This window comes from Mauremys mutica, chromosome 20 (assembly GCF_020497125.1).
Source record: "Mauremys mutica isolate MM-2020 ecotype Southern chromosome 20, ASM2049712v1, whole genome shotgun sequence".
Taxonomy (NCBI): domain Eukaryota; kingdom Metazoa; phylum Chordata; order Testudines; family Geoemydidae; genus Mauremys; species Mauremys mutica.
The window spans coordinates 12,368,506-12,380,124 of record NC_059091.1 but is presented as its reverse complement, the minus strand read 5'-3'; the positions used below and the strand labels follow the sequence as shown (position 1 = coordinate 12,380,124).

The following is an 11,619-nucleotide window of genomic DNA, read 5'->3' as shown; positions in this document are numbered from 1 at the left end:
CATTGCTCTAAACTGGACTGAAGCCACAGCCAGGGCCGGCTCCAGGCACCAGCATTCCAAGCTGGTGCTTGGGGCGGCATTCTTCAAGGGGCGTCAGTCCCCCTTATTTTGCCCCCAAGTAGCCCGCCAAATTGCCGCCGCAGGCGGCGGGGGGGGGGACAGTCTGTGTGCCCTTAGGGCGGCAGGCGCGTTTCCGTGGTAGCGGCAATTCAGCGGCAGCTTCTATGTTTAGCTGTCCGGGGCGGCTTCAGCTAAACATAGAAGCTGCCGCCGAATTGCGCGGCCACGGAAACGCGCCTGCCGCCCTAAGGGCACACGGACTCCCCGCCCAGGGTGGCAATTCGGCGCTCTACTTCGGGCGGCCCTGCCTTTGAATCCCGGCCGCGGCTGGGAGTCAGAGAGCTCTGGGCTGCCCGCAGCCGCAGGGAGCCCAGAGCGCTTTAAATCCCAGCCGGGGCCGGGAATCAAAACGCTCTGGGCTGCTGGCAGCCGCAGGGAGCCCTGAGCCCTTTAAATCTCAGCTGCGGCTGGGAATCAAAAGGCTCTGGGGAGCCCAGAGCCCTCTGACTCCCAGCCACAGCCGTTTGAATCCCGGCACGCAGCCGCTGTTTGCCCCCGCCCCAGACTCCTGCCCCAACTGCCCCCCAGGATCCCCACCCCCTATCTAAATGCCGCTGCTCCTTGTCCCCTGATGCTCCCTCCCAAGACCCCTGCCCCAACTGCCCCTTGGAATCCCAGCCCCTATCTAAGCCTCCCTTCTCCTTGTCCCAACTGCCCCCTTCTGAGACCCCCAGGACTCCACCCCCTACCTGTCCCCTGATAAACCCCTGGGACTCCCATGCCTATCCTACTGCTGCCTGTCCCCTGACTGCCCCCCTGAACCTCTGCCCCATCCAACCACCCCTGCTCCCTGTCCCTTGACTGCCCCCTGGAACCACCTACCCCTTCTCCAACCCCCAGCCCCCTTACCGTGCCACTCAGGCCAGCGTGTCTGGCTCCATGCAGCTCCAGACACATTGCTGCCATGCTCCCCCGTGGAGCCCACAGACCCCCACCCCCAGCACCTGCCTTCCAGATTTGAACACCTCAAAATTCAGGAGTGCTCAAGCTCAGTTTGGGCAGCTGTTACTTCATTTCTCCCAAATCAAATATACTGATCCACTGTAACTTGCTGTAGAAAAAGCAGGATAAAATTGAGCAAGAAATGCTTATTAGCACTGGAATTGCTATTTTCAACAGCCATTGCCTTTTTGTTTGTTTAAAAGGAAGACAGTGATATTGCACTGGCAAATTCCCTATAGAAAGAAAGCGTGGAACAAAAGACTAATAAGGCACCTCAACTTTTCCTCATTTATGGAGGACAGTCTTATAATATGCATCCAGATATCCTCCAATCACACAAGCTGAAAATTGCTCCACTTTACTGCAGCTCTGTAACTATATGGGAACCAATCCTGTCTGTGTTTTGTGCACATCCAAAATTCCTGCTTAATGACATGCCCTGGGAGCATTATCAGTGACCCAGGGCTGGAGAGGCAGGAGGTGTGGGGGGGGGCACTGGTGTGGGGAGCCCAGGGCTGGGGCAGCAGCAGGGTGGGGGGAGGGCACTGGTGGGGAGGAAAGGGGGAAGCCCAGCGCTGGGGTGGCAGGGGGTGTGGGTCAGTGCGGGGAGAGCCCAGGATTGAGGCAGCAGGAGGGTACAGGGGGGAGCCCAGGGCTGGGACGGGGGGCAGCCAAATTTTTTTTTTGCTTGGGGCAGCAAAAAACCTAGAGCCGGCCCTGGCCACAGCTGCCCTCAGTTAAGAACATAATGGCCAGGCTGGGTCAGCCCAATGGTCCATCCAGCCCAGTATCCCATCTCCTGCCAGTGCCAGAGGTTTCAGAGGGAAGGAACAGAACAGGGCAATTAGAGGTGATCCATCCCCTGTCATCCAGTCCCAGCTTCTGGCAGTCGGAGGTTTAGGGACAAGCAGAGTATGGGGCTGGGTCCCTGATCAACTTGGCTAATAGCCATTAATGGACCTATCCTCCAGGAACTTATCACATTCTTTTTCGAACCCAGTTATACTTTTGGCCTTCACAGCGTTCCCTGGCAATGAGTTCCCCAGCGACTGTGCGTTGTGTGAAGAAGTACTGCCTTAGGGTTGTTTTAAACCTGCTGCCTGGTAATTTCACCAGGTGACTCCTGGTTCTTGTGTTATGAGAAGGAGTAAATAACACTTCCTTAGTCACTCTCTCCACACCAGACATGATTTTGTAGACCTCTATCACATCGCCCTTAATTGGCTCTTTTCCAAGCTGAAAAGTCCTCGTCTTTTTAATCTTCCCTCGTACGGAAGCTGTTCTATTCCCCTAATCATTTTTGTTGCCCTTCTCTGCATCTTTCCCAATTCTAATATATCTTCTTTGAGATGGGGTGACCAGAACTGCACACAGGATTCAAGGTGTGGGTGAACTATGGAGTTATACAGAGGCATTATGATATTTTCTGTCTTATTATCTATCCCCTTCTTAATGGCTCTGGCTCCTAGAATGCTCTTAGAACTGAGCAGCACATCAGCATTTTTCTGTCAAATTTTTTTCTTTTTGCACCATCCTGTAGAATTTAAACAGATGCCTGCTGTAAACTTCTACAGTATGCTTCTAAAACCCCCCTATAGAAGGCATTTCAGTGTATTCAAATCTACAGGCTAGAGTTAGTGGGATTTCTATGGGTCCCTAGGAAATTTCTGTAGTGTCGTATTGGCTGAATGGCTATAGGATTTCCGATTTTCCCATAAGGGGTGGCTTAGCTTGGGATCTGGGAGCTGAGAAGCTGGCATTGTGGTTTCTCTGTGCATCTTTGAAGGGACAATGGAATCAGATGGCAGAATATCTCCGCTCGGACCATATCAGTGGGTCCCGGAGTGCTCTCCCTGGGCTCTATTCTGCCATCCTCACTCAAGCAAAATCCTCATGGCAAGGCAGGAATTCTCAGCTGGTGTCGAGGGCGGGGACAGGACCACCCTGCCTTTCTGGTACTGCTCACTGGGAGGGGGTCTGGCCATATGCGGGGGCTGGGAACTCCTGACTTGGATCAGATTGAAAGCCACTGGGCTGGGCCTCGGAAGGGCTGGGTTCACCTCCCAGCTCTGCCCCAGACTTGCTGTGGGCAAGTCACTTTCTCCGTGCCTCAGTTTCCCCATCTGTAAAAGATCCCTACCATGCAGGGGAAGGGGCTGTGTACAGCTGTGCCACCTGAGGTAAGCACCACCCAGAGCCCGCACCTCTCACACCCTCCCACACCCCAACCTCTTGCCCCAGCCCTCATCCAGGGATAAAGGTGTTCAGTTTTGTGTGATTAGAAAGTTGGCAACCCAACCACATCCACTGTAACATAGGTGCCAACTTTTCCTGGCGCCAGTGGGTTCTCAACCTCCTCCCAACCCCAGCCCCTCCCTAACTCCACGCCTGCCCTGCCCCCTTCCGCCCCTGCCCCATCCCCATTCCAACTCCATTCCCAAAGTCCCCAGCTGTTTCGCGGGGGTGAGCACTGGGAGCTAGGGGGAGAAGTGGAGCCGCAGTGAACTCAGGGGAGGAGGCGGAGACAGAGCAGAGGAGGAGGTGAGCTGGGGCGGGGAGCTGCCTGCACCCACCAATTTTTCCCCATGGGTGCTCCAGCCCCGGAGCACCCATGGAGTCGGTACCTATGCCCTACAGCTAACAAGCCCTTGCCCCCACGTGGGTGAGCTGAGTGGGCAGTGACCTCTCCCCGCTCAGCATTTCTGTTCTGCGCTAGCTCGGTTCTCACACAGCATTTAAGTGACGGCCAGGAAGGCTGGATTGACAGCCCCGAAGACTGACGGCTTCTGTCCTCAGAACAGCTCCAGCCTGGGCAGCATCAAGGTCCCCCCTCTCTTCCCTCTCTCCTTCCCCAACCCACCCCTGGGTCTCGCTCTCACCCCTCTTGTGCCTCTTCAGTGCTGGGTACAGGAGCCCATTGGTGAGAGGAGCAGCTCTCTCCCACCCTCGCTGGCTCAGTGCCCCCTATATGGGGGTGGCAGGGGAGGGGATGCACTGCAGTCTTCTTCCCTGCCCTGGAGCTACTGGTAGGGGCTGTTGGGGGTGGGGGGCGGGAGACAGAGAACTTGGGCTCTCAGGATTTGGTTTATGGCCTATCAGCACTTGGAACCACGCTGTCCCCTCCTCCCGCCCCCATGCTAGGAGCTGCTGGCCATGGCTGCCCCCCACACCCACAGCCACCTGCTCTGCCTCCCCCGCCCTGTGCACCCCCTAGGCTGAGAGTGGGGCTGGCGGCTGCTCCCCAGAGCCTGCTGCAACTCCTGCTGGCTCTGAGTGTCCATCACTGTGTCCACTGCCAGCTGTGCCCGGGTCAGTCTCTGAGTCCCATTAATATACTTGCAGCCATCCCCTCTTGATAGCAGAGTCCCAGCTGAGCCCATTGCCATGGAAATGAGCTCCGGGCTGCTACCCCCATCCCTGCCTGCAGCTGCTTTTCATCCTGGACACACATCAGGGATGTGTTTCACGTTTTTCCTTTGATGACTGTAGGGCGATGCCAGCTGGGTCCAGCTAACAGGCTGGGCAGCTCTGTGGCTGGGAGGACAATGGGTTCACTCACTGATTGCGCCGCGCTGCAGGCGTGACGTACACGGCCCCTATAATATGGGCAACTCGTTGAGCTGAAGGCTAAAGGTTCCATTAAGATCATCTTGGTTGACCCTCTGCACAGCATCGCACAGGTCCTGTCACGCCAGCATCCAGCCCAACAGCTTCCGGCCGAGCTAGAGCAGGTATTTTAGAAAGAGCCATCTAGTCTTAAGTGATTGAAAGAATCCAAAGACATCATTGACAGCCTGCTGATCTTTCAGCACCGAAGTAATCCGTGTCAATGGAGAGCAGTTAAACCACCTCAGATTCGTGGATGATATCGTGTCGATTGCCGAAAACAGTATCAAATACAGAAAATGCTGCGAGGACTCGACACAAAAAAGCAGCCATTCTGCGGCTCTTCCACCCAGGGGCCATTAAACCCGTGCTGCTGGAGTCAGGTAGTGAGGGTGGGCCCAGCGCCAGGAGTTTGTGTGTCTGTCCGTCAATCCGTCTGTCTTGGGGCTCAGCAGGGGGTTAGATTCCCAGCAGCCACCTGGAGCTATTTGTGTTGTGTGTGCTGCACCCGGCATTATGGGACATCTGGGGACATGGGCTCAGTGGTGAGAGGGCAACTGCTCCCTAGAAAAGCCCCCGGCCAGGAGGACCAGCCCTCCTCCACGGGGCTGAGGCGGAAGCTGCCTGGCTGTCGGGGCTGGGGAACGGCTCAGGTCTCGGGCTGAGCTCGGCTCGGTATGTGGCTGCCCAATGGGCTGCTTGTCTGGCTGGGGGCTGCCAACCCAGGGTCCTTAGTGAGTTCCCCTGGCCCCAGAGGAGTTAGGGCAGAGGCTGTAGCCAGCCCCTAGCGTCCAGAGAGGAGCACGTCCCCCTGGCTGCTGGTTGAACAAAGGTTCATTGCAGCCCTGGCGGCATCCCTGGCTGCTGGGGCTGGTGATAGGGGTCAGCCCAGTGGGTTTGATAGTATCAAGCCAGCTCAGGGACCACCCTCCGCCGCTACCCTTCATCTGCTCAGTCCATGGTCCCAAAGGGGTGAGGCAGGGCTGTGGGGTGAAGGGGACAATGAGGGAGGTGGTGCAGGGGAGAAACAGGTCAGGGGGACCAATAAGGACCAAATGGCCCATGTTCTTGGGGGGGCCTATAGGGAGAAGCAGAGTGTGGGGCTGATACTGTTGGGATGCGTGGCCGCGAGGCTAGTGGGATGTCGGGGCAGGAGGGAAATCTGGAGAATGGTGCAGAGAGGGGGTGGTCCTGGGCTAGTGGGCAGTTTCTGCCCCTATTTTTTCTGGCTGACCCAGGGAGAGGAGCAGCTGTGGCCAGCTCAGTCTGAGGGAGCTGGGCCTGCTGAGCCGCCTTCGCCTGTCCCCAGTGCCGCCCATCCATGCGCCAGCCATTCGCACAGCCCTGCGAGGCGGGGAGCCACTGAGGGGGCAGGGAACTCCCGCAGCGTCATGCAGCGAGTCCATGGAAGAGACAGGAATAGAACCCAGGAGTCCTGGCTCCCAGCCCCCTCCAGACCCTGCTGTAGCCACAGGATCCCACCCCGCTTCTAGAGCCGGGGATTACAACTCATAAATAGGGAGCTTTGAAGATGCCAAGCTCTGTACTGTGAAGGCCCCATGTGACTGCTGAGCTCCCGCGGTCTGTGACTGCCTCAGGTGCAGTGTCTGTCGCTCTGCAGGCCCGGCCCAGGCTGCAGATGCTGCTTGTGCCCTGTGTCTTGCCTGTCCGGTGACTCGCTCGGAGCAGAGCTTGCTCTGCGTGAGGGCCTGGTGGCTCAGCGCCTGGTCCCTGTCGTGTGGCTCCTTCACCCTGTTCACTGAGCCTGTCCTGCTGCCCCCGCAGCCACCCTCCTGGCTGCTAGGGAGGAGCCTGCAGCAGGGTGTCCAGCAGGGCTCTGCCTTGTCTGACAGGGGCTCCTTTCACAGAGGGATGCTCCAACGCTCCTTAGGAAACAGCCAGTGGAGCAGGCGGGTGCTGGACAGACCCACATTCCTGCAGTTGCCCCTTTCCAGACCAAAAGGGGGCCCATCGGTCTGCAGCTCCAGCCGGGTCTCTGATACCAGTAGCCCTGCACTCCTTCCCTGTGTCCTGGTCCGTGTATGTGTGTGTGAGCTCTGGCACTGGGGTGTGCCCCATTACTGCCCCCCATGCTGCATGTGTCTGAGCGCTAGTGCTGGGGCCTGCCCCATTACTGCCCCCCCGATGCCGTGTGTGTCTGAGCGCTAGCGCCGGGGTCTGCCCCATTACCGCCCCCCAAGCCGTGTGTGTGTCTCAGCACTAACTCCCGGGCCTGCCCCATCTCTGGTCTCTCCCACAGCTGCCATCGCGCCCAAGGACTACATGTTCTACGGCTTCCTGAAGCCCTGGCTGGGTGAGTGCGCTTTCTTCTGGGCTTGGATCTTGTGCTTGGTGTCATGGGGCCCAGACCCCAGGGGACGGGCTTGTGGGGAAAGGAGGGTGTGATGTTCCCCTCTGGTGTTATCTAGACCGGTGATCTGCTAGGTCACTCCAATCCTTGACTCTGGGAGCCAGCCTTAGCCTGCTCTGCTGTGAGAACCCCCACTCCTGGGCTGTTCACACACAGCCTCCGGCATGTAACTGCTCCTTGGACCGTGCAACTGAATGACACTAGCCAATATCTCTGGTCCCAGACACAACCCCAGGAACCGCCATCTTGCAGTGTCCAGTTATGCCCGCTGGAGGCTGCAAGTTTATATGAGTTCGTCAATTTAACAAAGAAATTGATATGTACCAGGCTTGTTATCCCCAGGAGAGTCGCTGTCATGTTTCAAACCAAACACTGTGTCAGGTAGAATAAACAAACAGATTTATTAGCTACAAAGATAGATTTTAAGTGATTATAAGCCAAAGCATCAGCAAAACACATTCTAAGATGATCTTAACACTTTCAATGCCCTTACAAACTTAGATGTGTCTCACCACAGGCTGGCTGGTTGCCCTTCAGCCAGGCTCTCCCCTTTGTTCAGCGCTTCAGTCACTTGGTGGTGGTGTTTGTAGATGTAGGTGGAAGAGAGAGGAAGAGCATGGCAAACATCTCTTCCTTTTTATCATCTTTCTTCCCTCTTGGTTTTGCTGCCCCCTTCAGAGTAAAGGAGCTTGCTCGTCTCACCGCAGAGAGGGGACAGACCCCAGCCCATGTTCCTGGTCCTGCTGAGGTTCTCCAGGAGGGTTCAGCATCTGCTCTGGGTCCCCTCAGATCTCTCAGTCATGCAGGCGTCTTTGGGGCCAAGTGTAGGGGCTGGGTGGGTGTCCCGTGTGCTCTGCTGTTATCTCCTGCTGGGCTTCCTGCCCCATAAGAGGGTGTCTTACACATCCGGTGACTCAGACACTCCTGTGGTGCAGCCTGTGTGGGCAATGTCAGAGCACCGCCCATCACCCTGCCTCCTGCGCCAGGCAGTGCTGACCCTGAGTGAGTCACGGCTTCAAAGAGGGAAAATCCCTGCTAGGTCCCATCTGGTCCATCGTCCCAGAGCAGGACTGTTCTCCTTAGGGTAGTTTTAAAGATAACATAACCAGGTGGGTTGTCAGGTGTTAGAGAGCTTATTCCTTCACTCTCACCCTTCCCTGGTCCTTCTCGCATGAACAGAGAGCAACAATACCCGAAGTCCAAAGGTGCAAACAATTCGATGTTTATTGGGGTGAACTTTCAGCAAGCTTAAATTCAAGTTCCTTTTCCTTATTTTCGAATCCCAACTTACTTCCTGTTTGCCTATCCTAATGTATTGTAACATGATTAGCTAACCAATTATATCCCACCACCTTAATTAGTTTACACCTAGCAAAATTAATTATACAGCAGACAGAAACAATCACAGAACCAGACAGAGACCATGCAAATAAACACACAAACAATACAGAAGTGAGGATTTCACAACTACATCTATACAGACATAAGGGTTCTCCAGCTGTGTCTATTGATAAAGTGAATTCTTGCCAGACAGGATGCTATCAAACTAAGTTTCCTTTTACATCTTCTAGGCTCTTCCCTTTCTCTGGAGGTGATAGATTGAATCACCTTCCTAACAGCCCCAGATTGCCTTATTTTAATATGACTAGTTTGGAATGTGAGGATGTGACCATACATTTCCCAGTTTATGGCTGCTAAAGAACCAGGCCTCAGACTGTCACAGTAAGAGAAGGCCACTACACAGACAGTGATTTTTTATTCTTTCTTTTATACCTCTATAACTAGCTAAGTGATAAGATTACACCTAAATTCTTAAAGTATAGGCCTTTGCAGGCAGGCCTGAAGATCTATATCCTAACATCAGGATCAAACCCTGGACCTGTAGCAGCAATACTCAGACCTCAAGAGCCAAATTAGCACTCAGCACTATCCAAGAGAGCCACAGTAGGGTGAATTCATGGCTTCATTTACTAAAGGACTCTATGATCATAGTTAAGCAGTATGTCAGTTTTATACATATATGTATTCTCAGAGCACAATGACTGACCAAGTATCGCTATTTTATCATCACAATTGGTTAATTACATTGTAAAAGCATCCTGGTAAGTTAATAACTTAGACTGGTTAAATTATGGAAGCAAGGCCTGAAGCAGCTAGTGATGAGCTGCAGGGGGTGGGGAGAAGGTTTCAGGGCCAGATGGTCTTTACATAGACACACCTGCTTGGCCTGGGTATCCATCAGACAGAGCTGCATTGCCCACAGATCCGTTTTGGCTGGTGCTGGGTTACAAGTCACTTTAGAATGCAGGGGACTGAAATGTTTTTATCCTGATTGTGGGAGGAACTGGCAGCAGAACTTGTGCTTAGCCGGCCCTGACTGATGGGTCCCCCTCCGCTGAACTGAGCTCACAAAGCAGGGGGTTCAGATGCCAGAGCCCAGTGGTGAGGGAGAAGGGCCAGGGCTGGGCCAGGCCAGTTTAAAGATAGAGGTACCTAGACTCCATCAGGTCCACGGGCTGCTTAGATCTGTTGTGGGGCAGCATTTCTGCGGAAGAGGTGGCTCGGCCTGCACTAGTGGTGAGGTTCCCCCGCTGAGGTCACAGTAGAGAGGCAGGAGGCAGCAGATGGGGACGGCACAGGGCCAGCGGCGACAGAGCAGAGGATGGCACAGTGTGGTGAACGGTGACACGAAGAACAGCAGCAGAGTGAACAATGCGCAGCAGTAGTGGGGGTGTTGCTCGATGTCCCCCCTGCAGTGTGAACTCACAGGAAGGCACTGCTGGGCTCTGGGTCTCCATGGACAGCAGCTGGGAGTGGGGTGTGGCAGAGGGAGGGGGGAGTGTGTGTTAAAGGGACATTTGTTTGTTGGACTTTCACACTGTGGTGAATAATCGAGGCAAATGACATGGCTTAATGTCCTCTGGGGTGAGAGTTTTACTCATGGTCAGATGTGTTTGAATCATAGAATCTCAGGGTTGGAAGGGACCTCAGGAGGTAACTAGTCTAACCCCCTGCTCAAAGCAGGACAAATCCCTAGACAGTTTTTTCTTTTTTTTAACTCCAGTTCCCTAAATGGCCCCCTCAAGGATTGGACTCACAACCCTGGGTTTAGCAGACCAATGCTCAAACCACTGAGCCATCCCTCCCCTCATCATGGTTATGGGGTTTCCCCCAAATAATGCTGGGTTCCCTCCCCCTTTTTATTAAATGTTCTCTGCCATCCACAGACTCTGTGCTTGTGAAAGGGGAAGTGTTGTCTCTTACAGGCTCCCTGTAGAGTTTGGTTTTCCCAGATTACTGGGTGGAGGCTGTGGATATTGAACCCGGCCCTGATGGCTGCAGACTCCACCTGGCTGGCAGAAGGGCACAGTTCAATCACACCATGTTTTAATATCACGTCCTGCAAAGAGCAGCAGGAGATGCATTAAAGAGCCTCAGGCTGAGTAAGGGTTGCCAGGTGTCTGGTTTTCAACCGGAAAGTCCGGTCGAAAAGGGAACCTGGCAGTGTCCCGTCAGCGGTGCTGAGTAGCCCAACACTCCAGTTAATCGCAATAAGGAGCCTCCGCCACCGGGGGCAGGACGAGCAGAAGCTGCTGGAACCTGGAGGAGCACATGGGAACGGGGGAGCCGGGTACTGGCAGCTCCCCTATCCTGCTCCATTCACTCCCTGACCGCAACTTCCCCTCCTCTGTTCTGCCCCACTCACCCCCTGACCATCAGAGCGCAGGTTCCCCTCCCTCGTCCTACCCCATCCTGCCCCATTCACCCCCAACCCTGGAGTGTAGCTCCCGCTCCCCCGCCCTACCCCACTCAGCCCCTGTCACAAATATAAAGGGAAAAGGAACAACCTTCCTATACACAGTACTATAAAATCCCTCCTGGCCAGAGGCACCAAATCCTCTTACCTGTGAAGGGTTAAGAAGCTCAAGTACCTGGCTGGCACCTGACCCAAAGGACCAATAAGGGGACAAGATACTTTCAAATCGGGATTGGGGGGAGGCTTTTGTTCTGTCTGTTCCCTGTGGCTTTGGCCGAGCAAGATCAAAGAAGCCAGCAATCCAACTCCTATAGAGTTAGTAAGTGTTTAGCAAGGAAATGCGTCAGATTTACTTGTATTTTGGCTTGGGATTTCCTTTGTAGGTGGGAGGTATCCCTGGATTTGTAACTTTAAGGTTTTGCCTAGAGGGGAGATCCTCTGTTTTCTTGAGTCTCTTGTTATTCTGTAAAGTACTTACCATCCTGATTTTACAGAGGTGATTCTTTTACCTTTTCTTTAATTAAAATTCTTCTTTTAAGAACCTGATTTATTTTTCATTATTTTAAGATCCAAGGGTTCGGTCTGTGTTCACCTGTACCAATTGGAGAGGATACATTCTCAAGCCTCCCCAAGAAAAGGGGTGTAGAGGCTTGGGGGGGAATTTGGGGAAGGTAGGGCTCCAAGTGGCCCTCTCTAAATGTTTGTTTAAATCACTTGGTGGTGCAGCGTTACCTAATCCAAGGTACAAGGAAGGATTTGTGCCTTGGGGAGTTTTTAACCTAAGATGGTAGAAATAAGCTTAGGGGGTCTTTCATGCGTGTCC

At 54.2% G+C, this 11,619-nt stretch overlaps 1 protein-coding gene across 1 annotated transcript in view; it reads left to right on the top strand.

Annotated features, from left to right (window-relative positions):
* The first annotated feature begins 4,924 nt into the window (after nt 1-4,924).
* Nucleotides 4,925-11,619, top strand: part of LOC123353783 (C-type lectin domain family 4 member G-like) — a 16,788-nt gene continuing 10,093 nt past the window's right edge. Inside the window, exons 1-2 of the mRNA XM_044995193.1 lie at nt 4,925-5,051; nt 6,929-6,982. Of these exons, the coding sequence (XP_044851128.1) occupies nt 4,925-5,051; nt 6,929-6,982 (181 nt within the window). The remainder of the gene's footprint in view (nt 5,052-6,928; nt 6,983-11,619) is intronic.